This window comes from Neohortaea acidophila, assembly GCF_010093505.1.
Source record: "Neohortaea acidophila strain CBS 113389 unplaced genomic scaffold BDY17scaffold_5, whole genome shotgun sequence".
Lineage (NCBI taxonomy): Eukaryota > Fungi > Ascomycota > Dothideomycetes > Mycosphaerellales > Teratosphaeriaceae > Neohortaea > Neohortaea acidophila.
Window position 1 is genome coordinate 958,448 of NW_022985514.1, and position 12,970 is coordinate 971,417.

The 12,970-nt window shown below is 54.5% G+C and overlaps 4 protein-coding genes across 4 annotated transcripts in view; all 4 read right to left on the bottom strand.

The window, feature by feature from the left end:
* Positions 1-2,383, bottom strand: part of BDY17DRAFT_324065 (uncharacterized protein) — a gene marked incomplete at both ends in the record, with an annotated part of 2,602 nt that extends 219 nt beyond the window's left edge. The window contains one exon of the mRNA XM_033737124.1: positions 8-2,383. Within this exon, the coding sequence (XP_033589890.1) occupies positions 8-2,383 (2,376 nt within the window). The remainder of the gene's footprint in view (positions 1-7) is intronic.
* A 423-nt stretch (positions 2,384-2,806) lies between these two features.
* BDY17DRAFT_324066 (uncharacterized protein) lies at positions 2,807-3,220 on the bottom strand (the record flags this gene model as incomplete). The annotated part of the gene is made up of 3 exons (XM_033737125.1): positions 2,807-2,926; positions 2,979-3,048; positions 3,105-3,220. The coding sequence occupies 3 exons, from the start codon at positions 3,218-3,220 to the stop codon at positions 2,807-2,809; spliced, it is 306 nt and encodes a 101-aa protein (XP_033589891.1).
* A 581-nt stretch (positions 3,221-3,801) lies between these two features.
* On the bottom strand, positions 3,802-6,023 carry BDY17DRAFT_251143 (uncharacterized protein; the record flags this gene model as incomplete). The annotated part of the gene is made up of 3 exons (XM_033731144.1): positions 3,802-3,960; positions 4,019-5,840; positions 5,890-6,023. The coding sequence occupies 3 exons, from the start codon at positions 6,021-6,023 to the stop codon at positions 3,802-3,804; spliced, it is 2,115 nt and encodes a 704-aa protein (XP_033589892.1).
* Positions 6,024-6,255: 232 nt separating this feature from the next.
* On the bottom strand, positions 6,256-7,667 carry BDY17DRAFT_297262 (2-nitropropane dioxygenase). The gene is made up of 3 exons (XM_033733568.1): positions 7,523-7,667; positions 6,656-7,473; positions 6,256-6,604 (listed from the first exon to the last, which is right to left on the bottom strand). Exons 1-3 carry the CDS (start codon positions 7,563-7,565, stop codon positions 6,389-6,391), a joined length of 1,077 nt encoding a protein of 358 aa, XP_033589893.1. The 5' UTR covers positions 7,566-7,667; the 3' UTR covers positions 6,256-6,388.
* Positions 7,668-12,970: the final 5,303 nt, after the last annotated feature.

A 12,970-nucleotide genomic window follows, 5' to 3' on the forward strand; every position in this document is an offset into this window, starting at 1 on the left:
CATCGACCTGCTTCTCAGCATCGACCTGCTTCTCAGCATCGACCTGCTTCTCAGCATCGACCTGCTTCTCAGCATCGACCTCCTTCTCCTTCTCGCCATCGACCTCCTTCTCCTTCTCGGCATCGACCTCCTTCTCCTTCTCAGCATCGACCTCCTTCTCCTTCTCAGCATCGACCTCCTTCTCCTTCTCAGCATCGACCTCCTTCTCCTTCTCAGCATCGACCTTCTTCTCGGCATCGACCTTCTCGGCATCGACCTTCTCAGCATCGACCTCCTTCTCAGCATCGACCTCCTTCTCAGCATCGACCTGCTCAACCTGCTCGGCATCACCCTTCTCGGCATCACCCTTCTCGCCGTCCCCCATCTCAGCATCCGTCTTCTCGGCATCATCCTTCTCTCCGTCACGAGCACCATCGTCTTCTTCGTTCTCTTCGTCCAAGTTACTGTAGCTTCCATCCTGCGCAAGGTGTGTTTCTACTTGCTGATTCTGGGCCACATGCTCCTGGTACACGGTTTGCATGAACTCCGGGACGGTCTTCTTGCGCTGCTGGAGGTAGGGCACGATGTTGACGATGAACTGCTTATCCTCGTGATGCTCTGGATCGAGGAGAGTGATGCAGAGGCCACCGCGGCCGACGCGACCAGTGCGGCTCTTGAACGCTTTCCAGGTGTCCATAGCACTCCCCGAAGGATGATCACGACAGACGTCGAAGCAGATCACGTTGGGGTTGCACGCATAGTTGAGGCCTGTTGAAGCGTACGCCGGGGTGGAGATCAAGAAGTGAGCTTTGCCAACCACATCATTGAAAGCGTTGTACTGGTAATCGTTGTTCTTCGCGCCGAGCTCGCTGTGCATTGTGCGGACACGACTCTCCAAATCCAGTCCCATCGTACGTGTCCCGCGCAGCAAGTCATCCTCGAGAATCTCGCACATGCGTCGAGTGCGCACGCCGATCAGGGTAGACATCGTCCCGATTTTGTTGTACGAATTGACAGAGATCTCCACGATTAGACCGATCAGGGCAAGTACACGCCGAGAGCCAATGATCGAGCCCTCTGGCTTTTTGGTGTCCGCAATGTTGACGAATCGAAGATCGGGATTGGTTGCATCATCGTCGCCTCCAGACCACACGACTTCGGCGGCGCCTTGACCTTGCCAATCGAGAAGCTTGGAACACACTTCACGGACCAAACTCGGAGGCATCTTCGTCGTATTGATCAGACTGATACTAGTATTCGCGCATTCCACGTTGATGTACTGAAGAACGACGTTGATGTGCTCTTTGCGATCGTCGTCTAATGTTGGCCCAAAAAGAACCCTGGCATCATCAAACATCGTGATCTTGACGGCTTGGAAGGAGAGGGTTCTATTCTTCTGCAGCATGTCCATGACTCTGCCGGCACAACCAACGACAACGTCGACAGGATCATATAGCTTAGTGTCCTTCGTGCGTGCTGGGAAGACCTCACCACCGTGGTAGCAGTCCATCTGGATCTTGAGATTTCCTGCTTTGATGATGCGGCGGATGTCGTGCGACATCTGAGAAGCCAACTGATGGGTGGGGCAGATGATGAGAACGAAGGGGGAAATCCTGTCTTGGGCCTCTCGCGAATCTGAGATTGCCAACGCCGACGCACCTTCAACGTCGCCTTCTCTGCGCAAGAGCGCCGCCTTCTGATCACGCTCTTGGGTGCGCCTCTTCAAATTCGCCTTCACGGCTTCTGCGATCGCTTTGATCAGTGTACCCGTCGACTTTCCGCTTCCGTACGGCCCACTAGCAACCACCGAGTTCTTTCCACCACGTGTGCACTCCATGATGAATTTCTGCGAGGGCCACGGTGCTGCGAGACCGATGCTTCTGAGCGCATCAGCCACGTCAGTGGGCACATCAAAGTCTTCCCAGTTTGAGAGCGCTTTAGTGTCGTTGGCCTTCTGAGCGAGCTCGTTGATCTCATCGCGGAGCTCAACTTCCCCATCGAGCAAAGGCAGGCCCGGTACGCGCAACTCATACTCTGCCGAGCGTGAATGTGTGGTTTCCTCACCTTCGTTCAGATTGTTGTCATCAAAGTCATCATGCGAAGTACATGTGAGCGTGGAGGCTTTGAGTACGTCATGCGAGGGGAAAGAGAATGAAGGGTCGGCGATGAGATTCTTGTGAGCGGGATGCGCGAATTGTGGATCCTTCTTCGACGCCCTCTCTCGACCAGGGGCGGCTTTCCACTCCTTGTTGATGCGCTGCAAGTCGGGCCCCGAGGTGGTCAAGCCAGCCTCGAGCGTTGCGGTCAAGTCTGCTGTGGTACCTTCATTGCCTTCGATGAGAGCGTTGGGGTTAACATTACGGCCAAGAGGCTGCTGAGCAAGAGCTCGGGTATTGTGCGCCATGGCGATCAGAGGGTATGCACACGTCACGAGGAGAGGATTTGATAGATGGACTACGTTCGTAATTCCATAGGCCGTCGACAAGGCCTTTTGATGAGATGTCACTGTGCTTGTGCGATCGTCGGATCTGCGCAGGTCTGTGAACTGAAGAAAGAAAGTGAGAAGGTGGACGCGGAGCTTGAAAATCTAATAGTGCGCCGCGGCTAGTCCCGGCGCTAGACTGCGCCACTGCTGTGATCAGATATTTTAGCTGGCTTCAGATGAACGCTGAGATACTCACGTGACCAAACTTCGCAGCACCAAGGGAGAAGTGAGAACGTTTAAGAACTCTGGCCGTAACGGCTCCTTCAACTCCTCGTATAATTACGAGACTGACATGAGAAGAGTGGCCCCCACGGAGACCGTGTGCAATATCTTCGACCACTGTTACGACAGCAGCTGAGCGATCTTCCCCATTCCCTCGGCGGTCTTGCCCTCCACCTTCACGACCTGCTTGCCGTCTTTGTAGAGCATCGCAGCGGGGGTCTGAGTGATGCCGAAGTAGTCCTGCCATTCGCATTAGCTGTGTTCCCCAAGTCAATTCACGAGTCTGCCGTACCTTTGTCTTGGGCTCCTTGGCGGTGTCGACAGCGTAGAAGTCGCAGTTGGAGGCGTATTTCTGGGCGAATCTACATTACCGTCAATACTCGAAGGGGCTCGGGAAAAATTATGGAGTTTGTCTTACTCTTCCGCCTTGTCTAGGACTTGGCCGGAGTATGCGTGGACGAGCACATATTTGCCCTGGGTGCCGATTGCGTTGTCGAAGTCGACTTTGCTGTTGAGCTCGGTATGTGCAGGCATATTGACAATTTGTCTCTCTTCTCCTTCTATGTGTATGTGCTTGCTAAGACACGGCAATGGAACAAAAGAAGGAAAAGAGTCGAGAGGAATACCACCAAAAAATACCGTGCGGAGACGATTCCTTCCGCGACCGACTACTGTAAACTAACGCAAAGCTATGTCAGGCGGTGAACGTGTGTTTAGTGATGCCAATCACATGCTGCAGCAGAAAGTTCCACCAGAGACGCACGGCACGTCGACCGCGCCCACCAGACGGCTACGATTACGAAAGGAGGGCTGCGGCGGGGGTCGGTGTGGGCCTTGACAAGCCGGAAGTTCCATCAGGCAACGTCGCCGATGGCGTTGAGCTTTATGCATGCGCTTTGGCGCTGCGGCGTGAGGAGTGAGTTTGCGCCGGCGGCTAAAAGTGCATGCGCGGTGATAAAGCACGCGCCGGCACACTGCAGGAGCCTCTGATCGGCGTTGACATACGTAAGAGGAAGCGTGGGTGACAGATTCCACGCTGCGGAGTTTAATGTTGGTGTTTGATAAGATTAACGAAGGCATGAAGGCGGAAGGCCGATATTGAAAGTAGGATTGCTCTACAGCTTGCCTCGCGGCGGCACCAACTCCTCCACTTTGGCAAATTGATAGTAATAGTCCAGGCAATTTTTGTTGGCCAACGTATCCGACGGCTTGATCACTTTGCCCGAGACAATCTGTTTGACGGGCAATTCGACTTTCTTCAAATTGATCGTTGTCTGCCAAAGTCAACATCAGTACCACACAACCACTCCGAGGACGGACATCTTCACTTACCGGAATCTCAGGAGTCTCAAACACATATTTTGGCACACACCTCTTCCCACAGTCCCGAGCAATGACATCCTTTACCCGCTTCACCAGATCTTGCGTAAACTTCTTCCCCGGCTTCATCAGCAAGAACAGCATCACGCTCTCATCCATGTCCTGAGGCCGGCGTTGACCAACACATAGGCTATCCTGGATTTCGTCCGCGAGGGCATTGTCAATAGCGTTATAGATCTCGGCGCTGCCGAATCGAACACCGCTGGGATTGAGAACGCCGTCTGCTCGACCGTGGAAAAAGACTTGTCCCGTCTTGGGGTGGATGGAGATGAAGTCGCCGTGTGTCCAGACATTGTCGAAGCGCTCAAAGTAGGCTTTGAAGTATCGCTCGCCGGATGGATCACCCCAGAACTGCACAGGCTGCGTGGGGAATCCTCGAGTACAGACCAGCTCTCCTTGCTCTCCCAAAGGTAGTGGCTTGCCTTTCACTCCTCGACCACCTTCACTCGTCTGATCGTAGACTTCAATCTTCATCCCAAGGGCCGGGGTCATGGTGCCGCCCATATATAGCGGCTTCATCATAGTGCCCATCGTGAAGCACGCACCGAGATCCGTCCCACCAGCAATGTTCTCGAGTAATGTATGCGGAGGGAAGGCTTCATCGTAGAACCACTCGAATTGAACATCGGACAAAACCATGCCCGTGCTCGTCACTCCGCGGAGATTGCTCAGGTCGGTCACATCCCGCGGGTTCACCGGGGGCTTCGCGGTTGCAAGGGTCTGGAAGTAGCGCGGCGAGAGCCCCAAGTTAGACACTCTTAGGTCGCCCCAGAGTTTGACAAAAGTCTTGATATCGGGCTGGAAAGGCGAGCCGTCGTAGAAGACGAGTCTGCAGCCAGCAATCATGGCAATGCACGAAGCGAGGTACATGATCCAGCCAGTAGTGGTGTACTGTAGTGTCAACAGATCTTCGGGCTCAAAGGACCCATAGTTCCGCATGAGATTGCCTTCCTTTTGAGCATTCAATGCGACTGCGCCGCCCGCGTGCGTGATGCATTTCGGCATTCCAGTGGTTCCAGACGAATAGACGATCAGGAATGGATCCATGAAACCAATCCTCTCAAATGTCAAGGTTTTGTCCCCTTTGGCTTCGCGGAGAAGGTTGGCAAACGTCTCGCATCGTGGCACCCCCGATACATCCGCTGCTTTGCCTTGCCATCGGGGTAGGCTGATGAGACCTTTGAATTCAGAGATGCCTTTCATGCCAGCCTCCAGTTCCTTCATCTTTGGTCGTAGATCGACAGTCTTGCCGTTGTAGACAGCCCAGTCATCGACGAAAATGTACTTGGGCGTGATTTGCCTCAGTCGATCCAGCACTCCGGCGGTCCCCATATCAGTGGAGCTCGAAGAGAAGATCGCGCCCAGAGCAGTCGTAGCAAGAAACACGGTGAACGTGTCGAACGAATTACTCGCCACCAAACCAATGCGATCGCCCTTCTTCACCCCTCGAGCACGCATTGCATTCGACAATTCTCCCACCTGCTGCCGGAGCTGTTTGTAGGTCACATGTCGAATTTCCGTACAGCCTTCACGAACCTCGATACACGCAGTGCGGTGGTCTTCTTTCCTGTGAGTAGTCACTTTGCTGGGATCTTTCTTGTCGGGCCAGTAGAGCATGTTCTCGGCCCAATTCGCCTTGACGCCGTCGAACCAGACGGGGATCGAATCCATCCGGGCGCTTTCGTCGACTACTCGCTCGTAGCTTCCGGAATGGATGATGGGGTGCTCATCGAAGAGAAGGCCCCAGAAGTCGGCGCGGCGGTCGACAGACCATCTAGACAATCCTCTTAGCATCTTCCGTAAGACATGTTTAGGACCATTACCTTTGTAGTTCATCCCAGGACTGCATGCGCAATCCATGCCGCTTATTCGCCGCTTCCATAAACTTCCAGGCTTGCGTGTTCTTTGGATCGGGATGCTCCCATAGCTTTCGTGGGATAGAGGGATCGGTCGCCATCGCGATTCAGCGTTGTCGAAGCCTGGACAGAGGTGCTCGATGATGGTGAATCTTGACGTCAAGGCGCCCACACTACAGTCACGACAATGACCGACGTTTGAATTCCCGGCCTTGCAATTACGAATTGTCCGTAGGTGGTGAGCACGAGAACCGAGTTCCATGTGGCGTCGTCGGTACGCGGACCGCGGCAGAAAGTGGAGTGGAGTGAAACGGAGACATTGCTCGGCACTGGCTCACAGGAAGGCGAACAACACGAACGCAATTCAATAACAGACAGAATGCTCTATAAATCGGAGGGTGTCAAGCTAACATCGATGAATCTGATCTAGATCTCACAGTGCCACCTTCTCATTATTAAAGATTCCTCACAGCCTCGCCTTTGCAACGCTCACACCGTCATCACGAGGATCACTCTTGTCTCCGAGGCGTTTTCCTGCAATGTCTGGCGGAGGCTGTTTATCCACAATCAATTTCGAGATCTGTGAAAGGGTGTCTGTCGCCTCCTTCTCCATTCGGCTGAGCAGCTCCTCACACGTCGGAATATCTTGGATCAGACCGATGACTTGACCAGCAGTCCAGACCTTTGCACCTGTCAGTTTTTCGTCTCATAACAGTCAAAGCGAAAGACATACCCCAAAGTTTGGATCACCATTCTGGAACACCTGTCTCCCCCGCTTTCCACTCATGAGCGGGCCAACTTCCTCAAACTTGCCCGTCGGGCTCTCCTTTTCAATCTTGGACACCTCTTCCGTAATCTTATTCATGAAGAGCCGTGTCGTATTCTTCCACCTTCGGAGGACCAGCTGGGTATCCGTCTCCTGCGCATCCACAATCGCTTGCTTGATATTCTGATGAATCGGCGCTTCGACCGTGCACATGAAGCGCGTGCCCATATTGACACCTTCAGCGCCCAAAGCGAGCGCAGCCGCTAGGCCTTGTCCGTCGGCAAAGCCGCCTGAAGCGATAAAGGGGACGGGCATGGTTTGTCGTGCGCGCGACAGCAGGATGAAGTTGGTAATGTCTGACTCGCCAACATGGCCGGCGCACTCGAATCCATCAATCGACAGGAAATCCACACCCAGCTTGACTGCGCTCATGGCATGTCGAATGGTGGTGCATTTGTGCAAGATCACGCAAGGCGGGTCGGCCTCTTTCAGCTGCTTGATGATGGGGCCCGGGCTGTTGCCCGCAGTCTCCACAATGCGAATGCCTTCATCCAACACCACCTGTGCGTATGCTCCGTAGTCGGGCGGAACCATGGAGGGGAGGAGGGTCAGGTTGACCGCAAAGGGCTTGTCGGTCATTTGCTTGCACCTGCGGATTTCTTTGCGGAGGGATTCGGGGTCGGGCTGGGTGAGGGCGGTGATGATGCCGAGTCCGCCGGCGTTGGAAACGGCAGATGCGAGCTCTGCGTAGCCCACCCATTGCATTCCGCCCTGCACGACGGGGACTGTGGAGGGTGAGTAGGTGTGCTGGGTGGCTGGAGGGAAGATGCATACCTCGAATGCCGAGCTTTCTCGTCAACGCTGTGTTGAAAGGCATTATGGATGGTGCGAATGGTCTCTTGCAGTAGAGCAGGCAGTGAGAATCGATATGAGGAGTTCAGGTGGGTGTGTGGGGAAAGACACGGGGGTTAATGAATTGCGTCGCGTATGATGTAGAGTAATCCAGCTGCGATATACAGCCGGGGCCTCGGCTGCCTCGGTTCGGGGATGTCTCGCAGTTACAGCGTATGTAGCCTATTTCCGCGTCCTTTTCCAAGGCAGATCTAATCGGAAATAAGTCTGTCGAGATGTTCAAGTTGTGCTCCCGATCGTTTAGATGCGCTGGAGGGATAATGGGATCGATAGGCGTGTCTCCCTGTGCTATTGTGATTGGGATATGCTGAGCCAGCCATCACGAGCTGCTGGAAAGTGCACCTTGACCCTTGCTATAGCATGATTGCGACGAGTATGAACGATCGATGCCTTTCAATGCCGCACAGCGTCTCCCCGCACCAACACCCCATTCTCAACTCGAGACGTGGCTGTCGTGGTTGTTAATAACATCGCAACATCGCAACATGGCAGTAGCATGCAGCCCTATGATTCGCTCGGCTTACCCGCGCGCGCCGGCCGGCCCGCCGTGCATTAGCGCAAAAGATTTCGCGGAGTCGGCGCCCGCGTTCTCGATTTCTTTCGTTTCCCTATGGGTAAGGCTCCCGCTGGCTGCCAAAGGTCAACCTCACGAGCTCACTTACTCCCCCCCCCAACACACCATTCACGGGGCCGGTCTCAATACCGCGCAATCACGCCGCGCTTCACCCTTTCCTTCCTTCACGACTCACGCGCTAGAGCTTGCGCGTCTCACTTTCGGCCGGAAGCGACTATTTGAACGAGACACGACACCAAACGCTCCTTCGCAGGTTGCCTTTCCAACCCACGTCCTTTCCACTTTTCACGACCGGCTGCCGCCAACGAACGAGACCTCTCCTTCATGTCTGCGCGCTTCTAGTCATGCTTGACCACCGATAGGTCTACCTCCACCCCTCACACGCTCCCCACCATGGCCGATCGGGGCCTTGACGCCTTCGAGGCGAAGCTGCAAGATGCCAGCGTCGACCTCAAAACCAAAGGTGCCACCCTTACCGAAATACGCGACTCCATCGAAACACTATGTCAGCCGCAGACATACTCTATCTTCCTCCAAAAGCTCATACCCATCCTTCTCGACCTCCTCTCAGGCGCCCCCGCCTTCACCTCCAACTCCCCAGATCAAATATGCCGCCAGCGCTCCCTCGAAATCATCCATCGACTGCCGCTCAACTCCGCCGATGCCGCTGCCATGGAACCCTACGCTGCAAAAATCGTGGACAAGTGCTTGGAGTTGGTCAGGGTGGAGAATGAGGACAATGCGGTGTTGTGTCTGAAGATTGTCATGGACTTTTGCAGATACCACGCCAAAGTCCCCGCCGTCGCAGAAAAAGCACAGCCTTTCCTGGACCTCATTCTCGAAATCTTCGACGGGATGGAGCAGACGGTCAAGGACACGTTCAACGGCCCTCTCTCTGCATCGGCCAACGCCGCGGTAGGGCCTGGCACACCTGGCGCTGCTGGCACTCCAGGTTCACCCATTGCCCCCACTTCTCAGCCTTTGGGCGCCCCCGATCCCGGCGCCGAACAGCAGCAGTCAAGGCAACTCGTCAAAGGCATGCACAGCTTCAAAGTCGTCGCTGAATGCCCCATCATTGTGGTGTCCATCTTCCAAGCGCACCGCGGTATTGCCCCGAAGAATGTCGCAATGTTCACTCCTCGCATCAAAAATACCCTCTTACTGGAGGCTGAACCGCAGAAGCGGGCACACGAGGAAGCAAAGGCGAGAGATGACATCTTTACTGGTGTTGCCAAGGAGATCAAAGCAAAAGGACAGGCCGGCGCATTCGGTGATTTGGTTACCGCCCAGGTCAAAACAATGTCCTTCCTGGCCTACTTGTTGCGCGCCTACCAAAACTCCCTCTCCGAATTCCTTCAGATCCTGCCAGAGCTCACCGTTCGACTACTCCAGGACGTCCCTCGAACTGCGGTCGCCGTTAGGAAAGAGCTTCTCGTCGCGATACGACACATCATCAACTTCAACTTCCGGGCCATCTTCCTCCCCGTCATTCTCCCTCTTCTCGACTCGCGGACCCTAGTCGGCGACAGCCTTACTGCAGATGTCAGCCTGCGCCCATTGGCATACACCATGCTTGCGGATCTCATCCATCACGTCCGCGAACAACTAACACCCGATCAAATCCGCAAAGTCGTAGCCGTCTACGTGGGCCATCTCACAGGAGAGGACGGCATTGACATCCCAGGGACCAGCTATCAGACCATGTCTGCAAAGCTGTTGCTCAACATGGCCGAATGCATGTCGAAAATCGACGACAAAAAGGAAGCGCGATTGCTCATGATGACCGTTCTCAACGGTATTGCAGACAAGTTCGCCGCCATGAATCGTGCATATCCCAATGCTGTCAAACTCTCGATCCACCAACATGAAGCTGGCCACAGCATGGATGTTCTCGCGGAGAACTACGCGGCCGACAGCAGCTCACCACCCGATTGGGACGAGACAGACATCTTCAGTGCTATGCCCATCAAAGCCGTCAGTCCGCGAGACCGAGCGATGGATCCGGTGACGGAGAACAAGTTTTTGTTCAAGAACCTGCTGCATGGACTCAAGACGTTCTTCTATCAGCTCAGGAACAGCAATCCCCCCAAGGTTAAGGACGAGGTGGACGAGGCCAACGCTCCCATCAATTGGAAAGAGCTGTGTTTCGGCTTCGAAGCTGAAGAGGTCGAGGTTCTCATCAAGTTGTTCCGAGAAGGTGCAAAGTGCTTCCAGTACTATGCTCCTCTCCCAACAGACCAGTCTGGCGCAGAGTCCAAAGAGGCAGTGGAGCAAGCCCTTCTCTCATCTTCCAACATGACCGCCAGCTCAAAAGAGGAAAAGGACTTGCTCGAGACCTTTGCGACCGTCTTCCATCATCTGGATCCCGCCACATTCTATGAGATTTTCAGCTCGGGCTCCCCCTCCGGGATCGCTTTCCTCTACGATCAGAGCTTTCGTCATCCGGCACTCCTACACATCCCGCAGTTCCTATTGGCATCAGAAGCGACGAGTCCTGCATTCACTGGGATGCTGTTGAAATTCCTGATTGGCAAGCTAGAAGAAGTTGGAGAGACCGACATGGCCAAGACGTCCGTCTTACTCCGATTGTTCAAGCTGAGCTTCATGGCCGTCACTCTCTTCTGCAATCAGAACGAGCCGGTACTTCTCCCTCATGTCCGAGACCTGATCACAAGAAGCATCGAACTCTCGGTGACTGCGCCTGAGCCCACAAACTATTACCTCCTCCTTCGAAGCTTATTCAGAAGCATCGGAGGTGGCCGCTTCGAACACCTCTACAAGGAAATCTTGCCGCTCCTAGAAATGCTGCTCGAGGTGTTAAACACCCAACTCGCGGCGGCGGCAGACAGTGCCACGAGAGATCTCTTTGTTGAGCTGTCTCTCACCGTCCCTGCAAGACTCAGCCACCTTCTCCCTCATTTGAGCTATCTCATGCGTCCCTTGACGGTAGCACTCCGCAGCGGTGACGGCAGTGATCTTCGAAATGACTACAAATCGCAAGACGGCAAAGCGAATTTCCGAATCGTCTCCAGCGGTAACACTGGTGTTGGACCATCGGAACTCACTTCCCAAGGCCTTCGAACCCTCGAATTGTGTGTTGACAACTTGACCGCCGACTATCTCGATCCCATCATGCAGCCGTACATGGAAGAGATCATGGGGTCTTTGTGGAGGATGCTGAAGCCTGCATCCTTGACGAGCCTTCCCTCGGCAGCTACGGGAGGCATGGGAGCACTGATAGGGACAGGCCACCAATGCGCTCACACCGCTGTGCGCATTCTGGGAAAGCTCGGAGGGAGGAACAGAAGGTTCATCACTGCTCCACCTGATCTCGATTGGCGAACGTACGCCGACGACGAAGCCTCCTACGATATCCGCTTAATTGGAGCAGTGTCAAACGGGGGAGAGCGTGCTCTGCCTGCCCGACTAGGAATCGACACGGCAATCGACAAGCTCGCCGAAGTGCCAAGGACATCGATGCAGAAGAAGAGCGACAAGCACTACAAGAGACAGGCATTCAACTTCATCACTGCTCACATCAAAATGTTGGTAGGCTTCGACAATTTGCCAGACGACTTTGCCAGATTGGTGAGGATGCAGGCGCTCGATCTAGCCGACAAGAAGTTCGAGACGGGCTCTGATTTCTTTGGGATATCCGATCGGACCAGTTCGACCAACAAGAGAGATGCACAGCAACAGACCTTACTCAGATTGCTCAAAGCGCTGATCTTTGCCACCAGCATGGATCACCTCAAAGAGGATGCCGAGAAATTCCTGGAGGGCATATACCGCCACTTTATGATCATCGAATTGGGCACGGCGCTGGGCAAAGAGAAACACAAGCGTCGTCCATTCAATGTCAATGCCGGCGATGGACCAGTCTACATCGAGACTTCGATTCTGGCCGATGCCATCTCAGACAGCCTTGCGTCTGATATGAAGGACGTCAGAGAGACCGCGGAACACGCCATTACAAGTTGCATGAAGATTGCGCAGACCCTATTCGGGGCACCGGACAAGGCGGAACACTTGTCATTCTTCTCGAAGATGACCGAGACCTTCGTGCATACATGCTACGAAGAGGAATGGTTCACCAAAGGCGCCGGAGCGATTGGCATCAGTGTCATGGTCGATCCCTCCCGGATGGCCCTGTCAGATGCGTGGATGTCGGACAGACTCGATGAGATGGTGCGAGGCTTGCTATACGTCATCAAGGACATGCCGCAAGATCTGCCAGCCAACATCCGAATCCAAGCCAAAGATACCGTTGTCGCGATGGTCAAGCGCTTCGGTGCTAGTGGCGTGCCCAAGAAAGAGGATCTCGAAAACAAAGAGAGCAGGCTGTTCATGCTCAGCAACCGGCTCATTGTCGAAGTCGGCCACATGAACAGACACGTGCGCGAGGCCTCTCAAAACGCGTTGCGAGAACTTGCGGCGACGCTGGACATGCCCATTCACGAACTGGTCAACCCGGTCAAAGAGGTGCTCGTCGCCCCCATCTTCAACAAACCCCTGCGAGCATTACCCTTTGCCGCTCAGATTGGCTATGTGGATGCAATCAACTTCCTGCTGGACATGGAACATGATGTCCTTACCTTCAACGAGGAGTTGAACCGGCTGATTTACGAGACCCTCGCTCTTGTTGATGCCGATGACGATTCGTTGGCGCCGAAAGCTGGTGACTATCGCACTGCCGAATCGATTGTGCGCCTCCGAGTCGCAGGGTTGAGGCTACTCACCACCGCCATCAGGTTCCCTGGGTTCAGTGCCAATGCTCCACCTCAGACACAACCGGC